This window comes from Rhamphochromis sp. 'chilingali', assembly GCF_963969265.1.
Source record: "Rhamphochromis sp. 'chilingali' genome assembly, chromosome: 3".
NCBI lineage: Eukaryota > Metazoa > Chordata > Actinopteri > Cichliformes > Cichlidae > Rhamphochromis > Rhamphochromis sp. 'chilingali'.
The window spans coordinates 43,605,822-43,626,274 of NC_137931.1; the positions used below are offsets into that span (position 1 = coordinate 43,605,822).

The 20,453-nt window shown below is 42.9% G+C and overlaps 1 protein-coding gene across 1 annotated transcript; it reads left to right on the plus strand.

Annotated features, from left to right (window-relative positions):
* The first annotated feature begins 9,802 nt into the window (after positions 1–9,802).
* Positions 9,803–20,382, plus strand: s1pr3a (sphingosine-1-phosphate receptor 3a). Its single transcript, XM_080878009.1, has 2 exons — positions 9,803–10,657; positions 11,364–20,382. The coding sequence occupies exon 2, from the start codon at positions 11,472–11,474 to the stop codon at positions 12,669–12,671; it is 1,200 nt and encodes a 399-aa protein (XP_080734135.1). The 5' UTR covers positions 9,803–10,657; positions 11,364–11,471; the 3' UTR covers positions 12,672–20,382.
* The last annotated feature ends 71 nt before the right edge of the window (positions 20,383–20,453 follow it).

The window sequence follows — 20,453 nt, forward strand, 5'->3', positions numbered from 1 at the left end:
GGGATCCCCAAGTACTTGTAACTGTCCTCTATGTCTGCAATGTTGCCTTCTGGTAGTTCAATCCCCTCAGTTCTGACTACCTTCCCTCTCTTTGATACCATCCGACTACACTTCTCCAGTCCGAACGACATTCCAATGTCATTGCTGTATAGCCTGGTAGTGTGGATCAGTGAATCGATGTCTCGTTCACTCTTGGCATACAGCTTGATGTCATCCATGTACAGGAGGTGGCTGACAACTGCTCCGTTCCGTAGTCGGTATCCGTAGCCAGTCTTGTTAATGATCTCACTGAGGGGGTTCAGGCCTATGCAGAACAGCAGTGGGGACAGAGCATCTCCTTGGTAGATCCCGCACTTGATGGTGACTTGTGCTATGGGCTTGGAGTTGGCCTCTAGTGTTGTACGCCACATCCCCATTGAGTTCCTGATGAAGGCTCTTAGGGTCCCATTGATCTTGTACAATTCTAGGCATTCCAGTATCCAGCTGTGGGGCATTGAGTCATAGGCCTTCTTGTAATCAATCCAGGCAGTGCACAGGTTGGTCAGTCTGGTCTTGCAGTCTCGGCTGACTGTTCTGTCTACCAGTAGCTGGTGTTTTGCAGCTGGATAGCGTAGTGGTTAGACTACACGCCTTTGGAACAGAGGATCGCAAGTTCGATTCCTGCCTGGGGCGTCTGTATCCAGTAAGGGTCCTAAGGCTAGACCCCCTATGCTAAGCAAGCCTACCGCAGACATGAGCGAGACAGATAAATATGAAGGCATGCCGGCTCGGACGTCGCCCGGATCAACAAGGTCCGCGTCAGGTGTTGAGGAACCAGGGCACCCTGACGAAAAGTGGGCTACTGGAACAAGAAGGCATCAGTGGGCAAGAGACGAAAACAGGGCGTTGTTGGAATGCTACTACGCAAGTAACCCTGGCGGAAGGGGCTACATGAATAGGCTGAGGGACCTATGGATTCTTCGATACCCAACATCCACAATGACGGCGAAACAACTAGTAGCTCAGTGTTCCAACATTCGAAAGAAGGGACTGCTCTCACAGCTAGAGATTGACAAGGTACAACACAAATGCTACGGCAAGGAGGAGTCAGGATGCCAGGTCAGGGGGGCGATATCATCACCCCCACCCGAGATTGGGTACATAGCCCCAAGTGCGATAGGAGAAGGATCGTTAAGTGCGAGAGGAACTGACCTGAAAGATAGGATCATGGCCAAGCTTGAAACCTGGATCCCCCGTAGCCGGTTACCAAGATTACGTGAAGTACCCTCAGAAGGTCTGCTAGATGATGTTAATGCAGCACTACGGACGATACCTACAACCACAATTACCGACACTAACAAGCTGATCTACAATACGGCAGCAGTGATCAGTGAGATGCTTGGCTACAAGTTGAACAGCCACAAGGGGCAGTACCCTCCATGGAGAAGGAGGCTAGAGGGCAAGATCAAAGTAGCACGGAGGGAGGTTAGCCAACTAACGGAGTTGCAGAAAGGTGCGACAAAGAAGGTGCATAAGAAATACAGCAAGCTGTCCATACCTGAGGCCTTAGAAACTGCCAAGCAAAGACTCACAGCCTTGGCCAGCCGCTTGAGAAGGTACACCAGAGAGATAGAAGGCAGGAGAATAAACCAGCTGTTCTCCACAGAACCAGCAAAGGTGTACTCTCAGTGGCAAGGGAACAATAAGAGAACAGCACCACCAAGGCTGGAGACCGAGCAATACTGGAAGAGCATATGGGAGAAGGACGCAACCCATAACGGCAATGCTCAGTGGCTAGTGGATCTGAGGGCAGACCACAGCAACCTCCCCGAACAGGATCCAGTAACCATCACAGTGGCAGATATCCAAGAAAGGGTCTCCAGTATGAAGAGTTGGACAGCACCAGGGCCCGACATGGTTCACGCCTACTGGCTAAAGAAGCTGACTGCACTCCACGAGCGTCTAGCAGCACAAATGAACCAGCTGCTAGTTAACGAGAGACACCCGGAATGGCTAACCGAAGGTCGGACGGTCCTGATCCCCAAGGACCCCAAGAAGGGACCGGTCCCCTCCAACTACCGACCAATAACCTGCCTCAGTACTACATGGAAGCTCCTGTCAGGCATCATATCGGCTAAGATGAACAGGCACATGGGTCAATACATGAGCGGGACACAGAAAGGAATTGGCAAGAATACCAGAGGCGCAAAACACCAGCATAGATATATATATATATATATATATATATATATATATATATATATATATATATATATATATATATATATATATATATATTAGGGGTGCAACGATACTCGTATCGATATTGAACCGTTCGATACAGCGCTTTCGGTTCGGTACGCATATGTATCGAACAATACAACATTTGTAATTTATTTTATCAACTTTCCTTCTGACGATGCTGTCTGTGTTGAGCGCTCAGTGAATCTGCGTTCGACTACTCCGCCTAGGCTGCACTGTCGAGCGCAGATCCACTGAGCGTTCAACACAGACAGCATCATCAGAAGGAAGAGCGCAGGGCAAGCTAGCGAGACAGAAGTTAAGCTCTCCTTGCAACATGGCAAATTGAACCTCCCCCACCCTCATTCAGATCTGGCGTTTGGAATTATTTTGGTTTTCATGTGATGTATGACCCTGAAGGTAAGCGCGTCATGGACTAAAGTAAAACAGTATGTTGGATGTGCCAGCAATGCTCAATTACATGGGTGGGAACTAGTGTGTTAGCGCAGTTAGCTCGTTAACGTGTTGGCCGTCTAGCCCCATGCAGGGGTAGCTCGTTAACGGAGATTTGCCGTGTTGTGGCGTTAATGTCATTTCAACGAGATTAACGCTGACAGCACTAGAGGGAACACAACGAATATGACTGCACATTTACGCCGACATCATCCTAGTGCAAAGACAAGTGGAAGCAGACAAAAACAACAAGCATGCATGCTACAAACTTTACCCGAGTCATTTAGACAGCCGTTAGCACATGATTCTCCTTATGGGGACCTGATATGTTTAATATTGTGGCGAGCTCAGACAAGGAGGAGACGGAGGTGTCGTTTGGTCTTGTTTCCCGTGAGCTAGCCAGGGAGCACAGCCGTTTATTGACATCTGCAGAAGAACACTGCCGCTAGCTAACTGCTCAGCGCGGCAACCGCACAGCAACAACAACAACAACACACAGGGCGCCCTCTGACCCCGGAAGGACACACCGTCGCAGCGAGAGGGCGTCACCCGTCACTATGGCAACATAAACAAAACATAACTGTACAAACAGAACCCCGAACAGCCCTGACCCGCTACAATATGCTGCTGAGAATATAGCCCAGAAGAAGCGTATAGTATAGTTTTTATTTTGGAAAGAGCCATTTCTCTGTAATAAACTCTCTTTTCCAAAGATGAGTGATTCCTCAATCAGATACAGGTGTTACCGCGCCAGATCCGCGGCCCCGAACCGTAGTAAGGAAACCTCTGGCAGTTACTTGAAGGTTCCGTAACTGACTCGTAGCCGGCAACAGCTTACTATACAGGTCAACTCCGCTAGCAAAAAGATCGAAGGAGGCGTAGGAAACTGCTTCACCGAACTTTATTTCTTCTCTAAGGCACGAACACTGCGTACAGTGGGCTGAAACAGTTTACTCACAGCGAGCATCGCCGACACAACTCTGGCTGTCGAGGGAGTTATTATATTCCTTTTATTTATTTTCTACACACACACACACACACCAGGCAGTCCCCCTACACACATCCCGAATACATTTCCCATCAGGCTTCATCCTTAAAGGGCCATGCCTGTAACACAGGGCTTTCAAAATCGCTAGCCCGACGTCCCGGAGCTAGCGATTTTTCCAGTCGGGCTACCAAAATCTATCTCTGCCCTGCCCGTCGGGCTATTGTAGGAAGGAAAAATATATGTCAATGCTTTTGCATTCTTTCGGAAATGTAGCTGGGTAATTATGTCATTGGCATCGGTGAGCCACTGTCAATATGTGACATATTGAAATCGCGTTTGAATTTGCGCTTGTTTTTTGCTTTCACTTTGCAAATGTCCAGGTGCCTTCTTTTGGCGCACCGGCCGGTCACGACCGGCGGGGGAAAGTCACTTGGGTCAGAACATGGGGTGCCACCATCATCCCACTTCTGACACCAATGTGGCGAGCTCAGACAACGAGGAGATGGAGGTGTCGTTTGGTCTTGCTTCCCGTGAGCTAGCCAGGGAGCACAGCCGTTTATTGACATCTGCAGAAGAACACTGCCGCTAGCTAACTGCTCATCGTGGCAACCGCACAGCAACAACAACAACAACACACAGGGCGCCCTCTGACCCCGGAAGGACACACCGTCGCAGCGAGAGGGCGTCACCCGTCACTATGGCAACATAAACAAAACATAACTGTACAAACAGAACCCCGAACAGCCCTGACCCGCTACAATATGCTGCTGAGAATATAGCCCAGAAGAAGCGTATAGTATAGCTTTTATTTTGGAAAGAGCCATTTCTCTGTAATAAACTCTCTTTTCCAAAGATGAGTGATTCCTCAATCAGATACAGGGCTCGCAAAATCGCCTGCCCGACGTCCCGGGGCTAGCGATTTTTCCAGTCGGGCTACCAAAATCTATCTCTGCCCTGCCCGTCGGGCTATTGTAGGAAGGAAAAATATATGTCAATGCTTTTGCATTCTTTCAGAAATGTAGCTGGGTAATTATGTCATTGGCATCGGTGAGCCACTGTCAATATGTGACATATTGAAATCGCGTTTGAATTTGCGCTTGTTTTTTGCTTTCACTTTGCAATCGTGCGAACTGTGTATAGAGAGCGACAGCACTGATTGGTGAGTGATGATAATTTGTGCACCAATTCCTCTGACATCGTCTTATCAATCGTTAGCTTACTATGCAAACATGACAAGTGAAATCTCCCGCAGCAAGCTTAAACATGTGAGAGGTTGATCGCGCAGAGAATCGCTGACCGTTATGTGAGTGCCTGTGTAAGAGCAGCAGGATATATATTTCAGTTCTGCTGAGCCAAATAAGACAGGTCAGGGTGAAGAAGTGACAGCCAAAGAAAAGCTTACCACAAACCGGAAAAGTTATGACAAATCAGACTATAAGGCAAAAAGAAAGTGCAGCTTTATGGTTTCATGGACAAAATAATTTCTGTGGCTGTGATATGATGAGCTAAATAACCAGGGCTGCACATAAGTGGTCCGCAGGTGCGCATTCGCTGTCAAAATAAAAAACACGCACAAGGGTTAGGGTTAAATTTAAAAACTGTACTTTTGAGTTAAAATATATATTTATAATTTTAATAAATGACAAATTAAAAAGGCATGAACATTTTTTTTTGTATCGAAAAAATATCGAACCGTGACACCAAAGTATCGAACCGAACCGTGAATTTTGTGTATCGTTGCACCCCTAATATGTATATATATATATATATATATATATATATATATATATATATATATATATATATATATATATATATATAAGTGGTCCAGTCAAAGTCCGAGTCTCAATTCAACTTAAACACTGATATGAGTTTAAAGAGGGATGTGCATAAAGAAATGCCTGCAATAACTTTCAGGTTATTGCTACTAAATGTGGTTCTACAAGTTACTGAGTCATGGAATCTACTTAGTTTTTCATAGACCGCACAGAGTCTTGTGAAAACCTTCTTTTCCTCATGACTGTGCATGTACAAGATTGTAAACTAAAGGTTTTTACATGGAATTCCCCAACGATAAATTTCAGTCAACATGTTTGCACATGTACATGCACACATAAAACTGTGAAAAAAACTCATCCTTTCAACCTTTCAATGAATATTCATTTTGTGAATAATGTTACAGAGATCCTCTGCCAAATAGCTATAAGCAAAAAAGAAAAGAAAAGAAAAACATCTGTCAGATTTGCTAACCTCTCAACTGAAAGCAAAATGTTCCCATGATGAGAGTTCTAGAAAACAAATCTGCACCGCTTTGGCAAAATTCCAGCAACCAAACCCAAAACTGAAATTAATAAATGGGGGCTACACCAAATTAGTATATCCAGAGGTTCCTCCAAACAACATGTCACTATCCAGCCAAAAGTCTAGATTCCAAAACCCAAAGGCTGTGGTGACTGCCCCAGAGCTAACAGCTCAAACGCTCAATTTAGACATTTAGACATGTCACAACACTACTTGAATTTGAATACCTAAATTCGATTCATACCTATTAGTTATGATGTAGTTTGGCAATTTCACAAACCAAATGCCATCAGGTAAAAAAAAAAAGTCTGGCCATATCTTCTCTGCCCAAAAACTCAGACAAACACTGATGTAACCTTAGCCCCCGTCCTCAGACAGATACTTGTGGTGGATACTTCCACCAAAAAGCAGACAGAAACTGGCAGCCCTTTAGAAACGAAGGAAAAGTTTTGTCTTTACTAACATTCTCTGTCACACTAAAGATAAATCAAACACTGGTCGGTCTCTTCTTGAGCTCAGTCCTTTCAGCCTGCCAAATGGTTGCATGGTTTATACAAACTGAAATTTGGCTATTTTCATCAACAACAGATGGATTTGCGAACCAAAGGAAAATAGAGTCTAATGCTGCTCTCTTCCAAACTTCAACCAAATGTAGTTATTAAAGAAGTTAAGGAAACCAATCTAATCAAATGTAACGCACACATTACATTTATTGTTACATATATCTGCATGGTGCCCATCAAAAGTTGGATTACGGTGGTACATCAGTTGTCATTTACTTATCGAGGACATAAAATATTCTCAAATTCATCGTTAATAAATAATAACGATGTGTGCATACTTAATATACGTACTGTAAATCTATGTATGTCTAATTTTGTAACAGAACATTTTTTTAGTGGGTGTGGGTAAACAGCAGGAGTGGAGGGCAGTGGGTCTACGGCCTAAGAGGCCTTCCTTTTCCACCACCACAGCTCCTTCTTCGCTCCCACTACACTTTGCATTCCCAAACATCTAACTCACCACTGGAGCTTGCGTCATTGTGCCCTGACTCACTCACTAATGTGCATGCATATGCACAATGCACACACACAGAGCAGAGCAATGGCAAATTACTGGGCCTAGTTTTCAGGATCTGGTGACCTGAAGCATTTCCTCTTTCCAACACAGCACCAAAAATCTAGGAAGTGTGTATCCAACACCGAGCCAAGGCCTTTGGAGTGTTTTTCTTTGGTTATAAATGTGTTGTCAGAGTGTCTGTACATCTCTTGCTCTCAGGGTAAAGTCAACAGCTGTGGAGGTCATTCATTAATCTACCATCCCTGGGCTGACATTTGTAAGAGGGCCAGGCTGCCTGTAACCGCTCACTATCTGTGATATCACAGAGCCAGCGATACAGCGGGAATAAGAAGAAGCTGTCTGCTCGGCTGCACCTTGGCCTCCTGCTTTTTCTGTCTCTTACCATCTCTTCTTCTTTTCATCACTATTTGTTACGCTGTCGGTCTGAGTTAGCCAGAAGAGCCATTTTCCACCCTGTCCAATGCTACTCAAGCTCTTTCGATCCAGGAAAAACAAAGAATGTGAAAACAAAAAAATGGAAGTGATGGACACTTTGAAAAACAGAGCCATTCTTAGAAAAGAGAAAAAGGGAAAACAAAACAAAATAGCCCCCGCTTTCACTTCTTTTTTAGATGCTTTTAAAACATATCAAGGATGACTACCTTGCCTTGGAATAGGCTTATCGAGCAGCACAAGTCAAATCAATCTGTGACTGCAGAACAAGGCCTTGGATCCCGTCCTTAAACTTCACTGCAGTATATTCATGTGTAGTTTTGTATTTTTTTTACTTTCACTTTTAGGTCGAAATGACTGAAACGTAGTCACATTCAAAGTATATGTAACCTAAACAGACACACAAATTATGCTGGTTATAGGTTTAACATCGATCATGTTATTGACAAATGGCTGTATTTTATTGAAAGCTAAATGAAAAGCTAATTTTTTCCATGCGCTTATACTTTTCTCTTGTCATTTCTTTTTCTTCCCATAACTGTTATAACTGTTCACAACTCCTTGAGCGTTTTTTTGCCAGTTTTCTTTAGGTTTCAGTAGGTATACAACCACAGATCAGCAAATTTCTTACTGTTTTTAGGGCAGATTTCCTACGAGAGTGTTAACTTTCATAAACTTGAGTGAATTTATGCAGATAAAAATGCAGTGCAGTTAGTTTCCACATAAAGTGGGGGAACGTGGTCTCACTACTATTTATCCGTCTTTACTTAACACTGAAAGCTTATGTTTGATTTGTTACAAATCAATAATGTCAGGAATTAAAATAGTCTCTCCATTGTTACACTATAGCAGGAAAAGTGGGGAAAGCACCATTCATTCCTCTGGTATACCTGTTTAGTTTCTCATTTATGCAAATATTCAATTGGCCAATCACATGGCAGCAAAGTAGCGCATTTTAGGAATTTGGGCACGGTAACGACAACCTGCCGAAGTTCTAACCAAGCATCAGATTAGAGAATAAAGGCAATTTGAGTGACTTTGAATATGGAATCAGTGATGATGCCAGTTGGACTGGTGTGAGTATTTCGAAAACTGTTGATGTACTGGGATTTTCTCACACAACCAGAGAACACTGAAACATCAGAGAACATCGAAAAAAAAAGAAAAAAAGAGGAAAAATCCAGTGGGCTGCAATTCTCTGGGTGAAAATGCCTCGTTGATGCCAGAGGTCAGGAGAGAATGGCCAGAGTCCATGAAGCTGATATGAAGGGAACACCGAGCCAAACAACCACTCATTACCACCAAGGTATGCAAAACAGCATCTCCGACTGCACAACACTGAACCCTGAAGCAGTAACAGGGAAAACCACACCACGAGTTCACACGTGCCCACCAATGTTAGGGAATAGAAGCTTGAAAAAATGTCGCTTGCTCTAATTTCAGAATTTGTTGTAAACAATATGAAACCATGGACCCATCCTGCCTTCTGTCAGCGGTTCAAGTTCACGATGGTGGTGTAATACTATCAGGGATATTTTGTTGGCACATTTTGTTACCTTGATATCAATGTCACTTTATAACCAGTGTACCCATCTTCTGACAAGCCATGCCACAGAGATCAAATAATCTCAAACTGGTTTCTTGAACATGACAATAAATTCACTCTACTGAAATGGGCTTGACAGACCTTTGGGATGTGGTGTAATGGACAGAAGGCAAAAGGAGGTCCAACCTGATACTAAGAAGGTACACTAAATAAAGTGGTTTTATGCAATAATGATAAGGCTTGCCATAGTGTTTTCTACCTTCTTACTTATGTCCAATTTCATTTTTGTTTTTTCCCTTTGAATGCTGTTCTGACTCCCTTCTGACTCATAATTAATAGTTAAAACCAAATGAAGAGTTGAAGGAAAATACCACCCTGCTGGCCAGGACTGATGAGACTGGGACAGTCAAAGCTGGAGAGTCAAAGTGAAAGGATGCTAGAAAGTTAGTACAGAACCTACTGTGGATATTAAGGAGGTCAACTTTACTACTTTTTAAGCAGACAAGGACATGAACCTTTGATTTTACATTGAGTATATCTCCTTTTTGGAACTCACAAATCCATCCCTAACCCTTTTCGCCAATATGGACCTTTCTGCAATGACCAAACTGTCAGAACTCCACAAGCTAGAGATGACACCCATGTACGTAATACCCCAGTATCTTATCTGTTCAGAGAAAGTGCATAAAAGGATAAGAAATTTGTAACTCTTCCTTTTCCATCCTTCCAGTTGGCTCCAATGGGAGAGGTCTGACCTATCTCACACTCCTAGAGCACTAAAGGGACTCAGTGATCCTTTATCTGAGCATGAAAAACAATGAGTGGATTCCAGCAACTTCTTGGCCTGTCAGTGGAGGAGAATATTCCACAGATGGCTGATTGTGTTATGAAAATGAAATATTAACCTTTGGATAGAGTGATATACTTTGGTTTGTGATTTTCCTCTGCAACATTTCCGATGTTTTTAAGGAATATGATTTTATACTGGTAAACATCAAACGATCAAAACAACAGGCGTGCTACAGTGATGTAATGCAAGCGGCGTATTAAGGCCCAACGGGCAAAATCTATTACATGTGTTGCAACAAGTAAGAGCAGCAATTTTATGACACACTGGAAGAAACAAATTAGACGTTCTTCTCTGAAATAGTCAGCTGTCCTTTGACCACGGAGAACAAAAACAAATCGCTTTGACCTACACTTGGAAAATAAACGGTATCATTCACACTGCACGGCTCAAAAGTATAGCGCAATGACTCGCGTGGGTTCGACTTCTCTCCTGACTCATAATTAATGGTGAAAACCAAATGGAGAGGTGAGGGAAAATCCCGCCCCGTTGGCTGTGAGGGGTGAGACCGGGACAGTCAAAGCTGGAAGCTGGAGAGTCAAAGTGAGAGGACGCTGGAAAGTTAGGACAGAACCTACTGTGGATATTAACGAGGTCTTTACTTTACTGCTATTTTTAAGCGGACAAGGACATGAAACTTTAATTTTACATCGAGTATATCGCCTTTTTGGAACGCATCAATTCTGCGTCTTTACGCACGAGAGGAAAAAACAAATAAAACAACAACTTCGACATTTTTGGAAATCTGCTCATTGCAGGGATGTTCAAACGAGCCACATCATTCTGACAGGTAGGATAACTTTCTAGCATACTGTTGCGGGAGCGAAGAAAAACACACCGATTGCGCAAAGACTGTGCGCTAACAATGCACGAGCTCTATGTCATTTTTGATAACTTTCACAAAACAGGAAAGTCAGGAAGAGGAAAGTTACGCAGAGGCAGGATTTCAATTAAAGCCTCTGGCATTTTTTACTTCTGTAAAGAAGTTGGCTGTAACACTGTGCCTTGTTTCTGAAACTGGAAGAAACTTAATTTATGTTCAGCGTCATTGTGAGGGGGCATTTCTGGATCATTTAAAGACCTTTATAAAAGTCTTTTCTTTTTTTAAGGAAAAGAAAGAAAGAATAATAAATGATGACATAAACACTCCCTAGACTCATTATTCAACTATAATGCCAAAATTGTAAGTACTTGAAGTAAGTGGTAGTGGATAGAACAAAAGAACGGGCAGTTTAGATCATCTGATTGTTTTCAGTTTCTTCATGAGACTGTGTTCTATTTAACCTGTAAGTGCCACTGCTGTCTTTGTCAGGACACTTGTCTGAAGGGATTTTTGTTCTGATGTACTTATTTGCTTAGTTGCATAGCTTTAAACTGGCAATACTTTCCTTTTTTCAACGCAGATTTGATGTTTCTATAGAATAATCTTCTTTAGTTCCCAAGCTCAGAGAAAACCGAGTAATTTTTAAACGTTATCTTTTAACTTTTCTTCACAGGCTCCTCAAAGGATGTGACTCTGCCAACTTGACCACCCTTGCCTCTGTGTCCAGTGCTGTGCCGCCCTCTGCTGTGTGACCGAGGAAGGTCAAGAAGGGCCAGGCAGTATGAGTAATCAAATAGAGGAGGGGATGAACCCTGTCATAGTCATCCACTACAACCACTCGGGAAAGTGGGAACGGCCCCGCGTCAGTGGGGCCTGTAAAATGGTGCTGCTGCTTCTCATCTGCGTGCTGATTGTTCTGGAGAACATTACAGTTCTCCTTGCCATCTGGAGGAATAAGCGCTTCCATAGCCGTATGTACTTTCTCATTGGAAACCTAGCGTTGTCAGACCTGCTGGCTGGGGTGGCTTACATGGTTAACATCTTTACCTCGGGACCCAAAACCTTCTTCTTGACACCACTGGAGTGGCTGGCCAGAGAAGGCAGCATGTTCGTAGCCCTCAGCGCTTCTACCTTCAGCCTTCTGGCCATTGGGATCGAGAGGCACATGACAATGGTGCGTCTGCGCCCCTGCGAGACAGCAGGTCGAGGTCGGCTTCTAGCACTGCTGGTAGCCTGCTGGCTTGTGTCGGTACTGCTGAGTGCTCTGCCCAGCCTGGGCTGGAACTGCCTAAACAATCTGCCTTCCTGCTCCACAGTGCTGCCGCTCTATGCTAAGAGTTATATTGCTTTCTGCATCAGTGTGTTCAGTGCCCTGTTGGTGGCCATCATTATACTCTACATCAGGATCTACCGTCTGGTGACCTCCAGTAGCCGCAGGGTGAGCAGCCGGCCTTCAGAGCGTTCGTTGGCCTTGCTTCGTACGGTGGTTATTGTGCTTGGGGTTTTTGTCATGTGCTGGTCTCCCTTGTTTCTCCTGCTCCTGCTGGATGTTGGTTGCAGTCCAGATAAGTGCCCTGTTCTCTACCAGGTGGACTGGTTCATTGCCCTTGCTGTACTCAACTCTGCCCTTAACCCCCTCATATATACTCTGTCCAGCAGAGAAATGAGAAGCGCATTTTTCCGGTTGCTGTGCTGTTGTCAGACCAGCATGGAGCACACTGGGACTCCTGCAGTGGGCAACCCCAACCTAGGGACAATCATCCCCACAGGAGAAAACAGCAAGACAAGTTTTGGTGGAGGAGGGGGGAGCGGGGATGGGAAGTCTACAATGAATAGAGGGAAGGTTCCCACACCTGTGAACTTAGACAACAAGCACGGAGATCCCTCCGCCACTGCCGTGCCCCATCCTTCAGGGCCAGCAGACCTGCTTTCAGCTGTACTTGTGAAGGCGGGAGCGCTGCCAGCCCTCAACAAGTTTTAAATGGAAAAGCCTAAATGAGGTGTTACAGTTACACAGAAACAGACTGGTCTGATATAATCCTGCTACCAGCCACTTTTTGCTTGTACAGTGTCGTTTGGGAAGCATGGCTTAGATGAAGTAATGATAAATACATTCAGAAATTCATTTGGAACCAAATGCATCTGATTCTGAATCATAGTACAAAGGAACTCTTAAAGCCACTATTTACAGGAACTCAGATGTCTTTTCCAACACTAAACTCGCTCGAATACAGCGTCGGAGACTTACTTGGATTTAGAAATTTTTGACATTGAATTCATATTGACTGGGGATGCCGTAAAGCATGATTTACTCTTTTAGTGTTTTGTCTGTCATTGAGTTGGGTTTTTTTTTCTTGTCATTTTAAGCAAAATGATCAAATTCTTGCACTTTTCTTTTTTTTGCATGTACTATACGCAGGAAATCTTCAAACACCTGCATTTTTCATTACTTGACTTGATAGACTATTTATTTTCTGTGAGAACATTTGCCACCTTAATGCTACACAGCAGTGTTTTATTTTTTGTTTGTTTTTTGCTTTGTGTGCATGAAACCCATCATGGTACTAGGACTTTACTGTTCACTTTATTATTGATTATTTGCAATGCACTGTGAGAGAAACCTATTCTATAAGTTTAGTGCCAGACTAGCAGCCTCATCAGGCTGTGATGTGCATAATTACAAACCAAAAACAACAAAAAACCTGTTGGTTGAAGGAAAAATGACACTGCTAGTAGTTGATTCTTACCACTAGTGGGCAACATAGTAAAGTATGCCCTGATGGTAGTGCTGCAGGAGGTGGTGTTAATTTGTGGGATTCAACTCATGGACATTTCAGGTTCAGGTCAACAGAAGCTACACTGTGAGCAAAATCGGCCTGGCTAATAGCGACAATCATGAAAATTTTAGGGTCTCATCAGCACATCTACAAACCACTTGCCCATCAACTAACCACTAGTAAATACGAGTGTTGGATGTGAATTATTTAAAAGTTGTAGACTGTAAATGACATTTATGCTGAGGGTGATGTATTGCCTGATACGTTAAATAGCAAATAAAATTCTATTCGCTTTTATCCGATTTTCATGCGTCATTTTGTTTTATGGAATCAGGGGCTCGTTCCGAATCCCCTTCCTCTCTTTTCGTCTGTCCCTGTGATCGCCAGCTGCATAAATTTGCTAAAGAATAGTCATAAAACCCGATGATAAAAACCTTTTGCCAAATGAATGGCAGATTCTACTACTATCAATCCTTCATAAGATCCTTATTGAAGCCTAAGCCGTGGATTCCACACATTTATTAATGTGCGGTATAATTTGCCGTTGGTTTATTAATTGCTTTTCACAGAGGAGAGAAGAAATGTCATCAGATTTAACCTGCTGCACTCATTTAATACCCTAATGGGAGCACGTTCCTGCTATCTTACACGCCTACACATGCAGACATGGGTCAGACGCTGATGAATAATGCAAAAAAAATTCTTCATCCTTATTATGACTTGATCTTTCCAGTCAGTGAGGTCATTTGCCGATAAAAGGCATACTACTTGTGGCTACTGTGGAAAAACAGTCTGGGTGTTGTATGAATTCTATGAAAATCATTTAGGATGTTTCTTTAACAAAAAAAGAGTGATACCTGTGTGAATGATTTTATTGGCAGAGTATAACAGATAATAATCAGATGTGTAAGCAGCATATTTTCTAGACGTTGATAACTAAAGACAAGGAAAGAATTTGTTTGTTTTTGTCCTAAAATACTGCTGCACTAAAGCGTACTTTTACACTGAGCTGACAAATGAGCAGAGTTTGATCTTTTTACTGCACCGCTAGACCAGACAGGTGCTGTCAGAGTGGCATTTTATACTTGCCTCAGCTAAAGGATGTGTCTTGGCTCTGCACTTCCAGTTCTGATGAAGAGAGACAGCGAGGACGCAATACCGGCCGAACATTTCCAGCTTAAAGGTCACTGACTGCTTCCTGTCAGAAATGTCTGAACACGTTCTTTTCTGAATTAGCTGGGGATGATTGTGGCCTTATGCCACGTGGAACACCGGAAAATGTCCAAATGTTGAGCTGTGTAGTGTGATTTATAGACAGTGTATCCTGTGTTTCCTGAAACAGTTTACCCAATCTCTGCTTCATCCTCACCATTGCTTTATTAAATCACATCCTCATTTTAGTTCCGCTAAATCTGTCTTTTTTTGGTCTGAAAACAGGTTTGCAAAGAATAGAAGATAAATAAAAATCCATAAAAATAAGCAACATACAGAATTATAGAAAATTTCACTCTCAGAAATTTCACCGAGGGGATCCAGCGATATTTAAAACCCGTTAAATTAAATCTATTCCAAAAAGGATGATTATTCTTTATCCCCTCCTTAACATAAAGTTTGGAGTTTGAGATAAATCTTTTAATGTCATGGCAAAAAAAAGTAAACTAAATATTCTGGCACTATCATGTACAAATAATGTAACAGCAAGATGGACTGCTACTCCAAAACATAGACAATACAATGAAAAACAAGGAATGAATAAATAACTTGGGGGAAAAAAATCATAGGCAGAATTGTCCAAAATAGAAGCAACACAATCACAGTGGTCAAGATTACAACAATGTGGGATTTTTACAGGGACCAAAGTATTTAACAGCTGTGCAGATCAGCTGATCTCAGTGTCACCAAGCACCGGGTGACGGCTCAGCTGAAGCAGTTTGAGACATTCCACTCGCCAAATCTCAGCAAAACAGTCCATGCTGACTTAACCTGCCCAGAGCTGCGGTATCTTTGCAAGCCACTTTGCAACCCACCTGTATTCCACCCCTTTTACTGCTCAGTTCTATGCTGGGATTTTGCTACTGATCTCACTCCTCCAGCTGCCTCCAGAGTGGGGAGGTGAGCTCCTTATGTTTTTATGCTTTATGAGAAAGGGTGGGGAGGTCCCAAAACAAAGCTACACTAACATTTACAAATGACTACAAATGTAACCTAAGATTTTCTTTTGACTGTAGTGGTGTTGGCTGAAATGTTATTTAAGGACGTGTGTAGTATGTATGTGTACTTTATGTGTTAAGAAAGTACAGTGAATTACAGTTTCCAGCTGATTTTAGAACCCCTTTTTTCATTCTGACCTTGTATTTGGATCAACGTATTAGAAGAAAGTCATAAAAAGATGTCAGTCTGTCTTGAAATGACAGACAGTTCTTGGTTGACCCAAGTACATTTTCTTGAAATAACCTGCTTTACAGTGTTGGAGATGTGCTGGCAAACGTTTAATAATATAAACCTATAATAACTTACAGTATATATCAGCTCTGGTTTCCTAACATCACTTACTGCCACTGATAATGATTTTTGTACAAAACCTTCTTAACAAACACAGAAGCAGACAACAGTCATTATTTTTTAAGAGAGAAAACAAAAAGGTGGAAATAAAAGACACAATGTTGCACATGTCGGCATCATTTTCTAATCCAAAAGCCTTCTTTCTTTGCCCAACATCTATGCCCAGATAAAGAAAAGGACTTTAGCCCAGGGGCCTTAATTTGGGGACTGTGAAGACATAAAGTAGAAAAGTGAATAAATGTTGTTTTTCTAAATAATAATCCTGTTCTTCAAATCCAAGCTATGACAGATTCAATTTCTCCAGTACCTGAAGCAAACACCGTAAATGGTCTGTGTGCTAACTAGGTCAATCACCTTAATAAATCATGTTAACTAAATAGCCATGACTAGTGTTCTTTAAGGATTTAGACATGGTGGATTTGTGTTATTCTCTGTGCACAATGCTTATTTGCATATGACTAATGTGAACACAACGGAGGACAAGAGAATCACACCCCCTCCCATCATCACAATCCTGGCTTTATACCGCTGTGTGCTGAGGAAGTGTGCATGCGTGTGCATGCATTTGCACACATCCCGTTTTTGTGCACAGACGTGTGCACGCCGCGTGTTTCAGAGAAAGAACAAAGACTCCATCTGGTCCAGTCACTGAATGTGCCAGTATGAAACACTTCTGTCATTCTCAAGTCCCTTTTTGATGTAGCTTGGAGGTGGAGTGGAGCCAGGCCGAGAGCTGCGAGGGGTCCCATTTGAGGCGGCCACTCATGCTGGGAGCTCCCGAGTTGAAGCCATTCCCTGCTCTGCAGCCGAGTTGTACCACTCTCACCAGAGGAGGGAATCATTCATCTGGTGTGTGATGATTCTCCTCCCCTGCCTTCACCTCCATTGCTCCTCGATTCAATACAGTGTAATTACACGTGGAACAAAGAGAGCAAAGACTCAAACAGACTTTGGTGATAAGCCCCCCAGGATCACGGGGCTTTATCTAGGGAGCAGGTGGGATGAAGCCGAGGGAGCCGAGGCAAAGGTCACTTTGCAGGAGGATATCTGGAGGAGCTTGCTGAGATTTGGATTGGTGGACACTCCTCCCAGCATTCCCCTCAGCACCCCATTGCCATTAATTCTCCTGTCTAGTGCTGATCAAGTAGAATGAAAGCAGAATAGTTGAATTTGACAGCCTTTTTTATCATCTCAGCTAAGTCATTTTTTCATTTTTTACTTTTTGTTTCTCAGCATCAACAAAAACATCTTAATATACTAGACAACCACGAGACAATATCTGATCAAAGATGAGCACAGAGCCAATTCTGTGGCTTGTAGGGCTGCGACTAATTATTCACTCTTAATTGATTTTTGATTAATGTACTAATCCTTCTACAAACTGTGTGAAAATAACAGAAAAATTCTCATCTCCATTTTCCAAAGCCTGCTTAGATGGTTTTAAACAGCCTATTGGCTTAATAACAGTGTGAATGGTAAAAAAACAGAGACAAAGAAAACTGCACATTTTCACATAAACAGTAATATTTGCTAGAGAAATTACCTAATGACCTATTTATGTCTGATTAAATGCTGAGAGACTTACTTACTGGTTTTTCATATGAGAATAGAGACTCTGTTTTCATCTATTTTTATCTTTATTCCTAGCCATCATGTCTGCGCTTGATAGTGGAAATATTTTATTCTGTCATGATCAGCTGTCCAAAAACAGTCTGAAGTATTTTTCATCTGTGCTCTGTGTCTGTTTGCAGGAATTAATATTGTGTTCATCACCCAAACTACACAAACTACACGACATGCAGGCAACAAAAACAGGAGATTTTTGTAAAGTAATATTTTAATGTCTCCCAGAAAGGCTCAAGGAGGACATCATATCTCCAGTTTATCAGGTTATCTGTCATGACGCCACACAAATACCACACCTAGAAAGTCTGAAGTCTAATGCATTGCACCACATAAATGGAATTTAATATTTCACCGGCCACATAATTAGGTATACCAGTTTAACTGCCCGTAAACACAAATATCGAATCACCCAATCACATGGCAACAACTTAATGCGTTTATGCTCATTCATGGTCAAGACGACCTGCTGAACTTTAGAGGATCAGAATGAGGAAGAGAGGAGATTTAAGTGAGTTTTAATGTGCCGTGGTTGTTTGTGCCCGACTGGCCGGTATGAATATTTCTCATTTTCTCACAAACCATCTCCAGGGTTTACAGGAAATGGTCCATAAAAGAGAAAATATCCAGTGAGCGGCAGCGCTCGAGAGATCAAAGAAGAATGGCCAGACTGCTTTGAGTTGATTGGAAGACAACAGTAACTCAAATAACCACTTGTTACAACCAAAGTATACAAAAGATTATATCTGAATGTAGTACAAATGGAAAAATGAAGCCACTGGACTACAGTGTGGACCACACTGTGTGTCATTCCTGTCAGCTGAGAATAAGAAACTGAGACTACAGTTCAGACGGAAACATGTTGCCTGGTCTGATGAGTCTTGATTGTAACTGCAACATATGGATGGTAGGGTCAGAATTTGGCATGAACAAGCTGAATGGCTCCGTCATGGCAGCAGTTTAGGTTGGTGGTGGTGATGTAATTGTGTGGGGGTTATTTTCCCGGAATATTTTGAGCCTCTTAGTACCAAAATGAGCATTGTTTAAATACCACAGCCTACCTGATTACTGTTGCTGGCCCGTTTTTGACCACAGTGTACTTTTTTTTCTGACGGCTGTCACAAAGCTCAAATGATCTCAAATGCCCTGCACAGTCACCAGAACTCCATGGTCAGTGAGTGTGCATTTTAAACCTGAGTGTGATTGCGTGTGGTGTGTTAAACAAGCTCATCTTTGTTCTATTTTGCAGTACCCGGGTCTCTCTTGCAAAAGAAAAATTAAATACAGTACCTGATTATTAAATGAACACACGTCATGTTTTCATCAGTCTGAGCAACCAGCCGTTCGGCAACAGCTGAACAGATAGGTGGCAGGAGTGGGTAAGCAATCTCTTCAAGATTCCTTCCCTCTCAAAACCCCCCAAAACAGCAGCTGCCTCCCTCACCCAGCCTTCTCTGATTGCAGTCTTCTGGCAGGCTCTGACGGCAAACACACACCTGCTCACACTGACCTCCAATTTATCTCTTGTACGCCTGCCTGCCACAACTGTAGGGATTAACATGTCTGGAATAGGGGTTTAAGTGAGAGGGAGGATGGCGGCCTCTTAGTCTGACATGCATGTCCCGTCCCTCACTTGTGGCACTGAGTTTGTGTGCACAGCTGGCTAATTCCCTGCCTCTGTGCATGCAAACAGCCTGGAGGTTTCTGTGCAATATTGTGCGAAAGAGAAACTGAGGCTGAAGATCCAAAGTGTGCATCTCATAAATGTTAAAGCCCAAGGCAACTTGGGGCTGGAGATGGAATAAATATTTCTACATAACATTCATTAAACACAACAGATGTCTGAGTCTGTCATCAGGTCCGGGTTTAAACACTGCAATATTCGGATGGGTCACCTAGTCCCCACCGAAATGTCTCGTAAAACAACCAAAATTTTTACGTCTTTGTGTTCTTTTCACAATCAGGCTTCTACAACAGCAAGACTTTGACCCTGAAACAAAAGGTATCTAAACTGTAAGAAATCCATTTATGTATTGAATACTTCTACTTGCATGTTATGGATCTGTGTGTATACGTTATGTGGTTCCCTAAATGCTGTCTGGCTCTGAGGTGATCACAGGTGTTCATTCCTCCAAGCTTATCTAATGGATTATTAGCTGGCGTCACCGCATAATCGCCGACACCCACCACATCTGACATTACACACATTCTGATTCTGATATGACAGCCGCTCGCGCGCACGCGCACACACACACACACACACACACACACACACACACACACACACACACACACACACACACACACACACACACACACACAGAGACAGACACAGTGGAAGACACACATTTTTCCGAATTACTGGATATTGCTGAAGGGATGGAGCCACTTCTCCAACCTTCACAAATGCGCTCATAAAAATATAGCTTAACAGTAGGCAAGTTTCTGTCTGATAAAAACAAAAGAAAATCGAATAAAAACACCCTTCAAAGCAGAGAACAGCTAAGCGCTAGACAAAAGCCAGAAAAATGTGGGAATATTTGTTTGATTTTTACATGCTGCATTCCCGCTGTCGTTATTATTCATATTCCTCCCCAGGGAGGCTTGTTTGAAAAAATGGGACTGAAGCAGCCCCCCCTCCCCGTAATGTCACCGTCTCACTCTTAGACTCACAAACACCCACGCGCACACTTGTTTGGAGTCTTATTGGGGAAGTACAGCCAGGCTGCGTCTCCCTCCCATCCCTCCTGCTCCTCCTCACTTTCTTCATCTCCCTCCCTCCCATTTTCCCCCCTTCACTC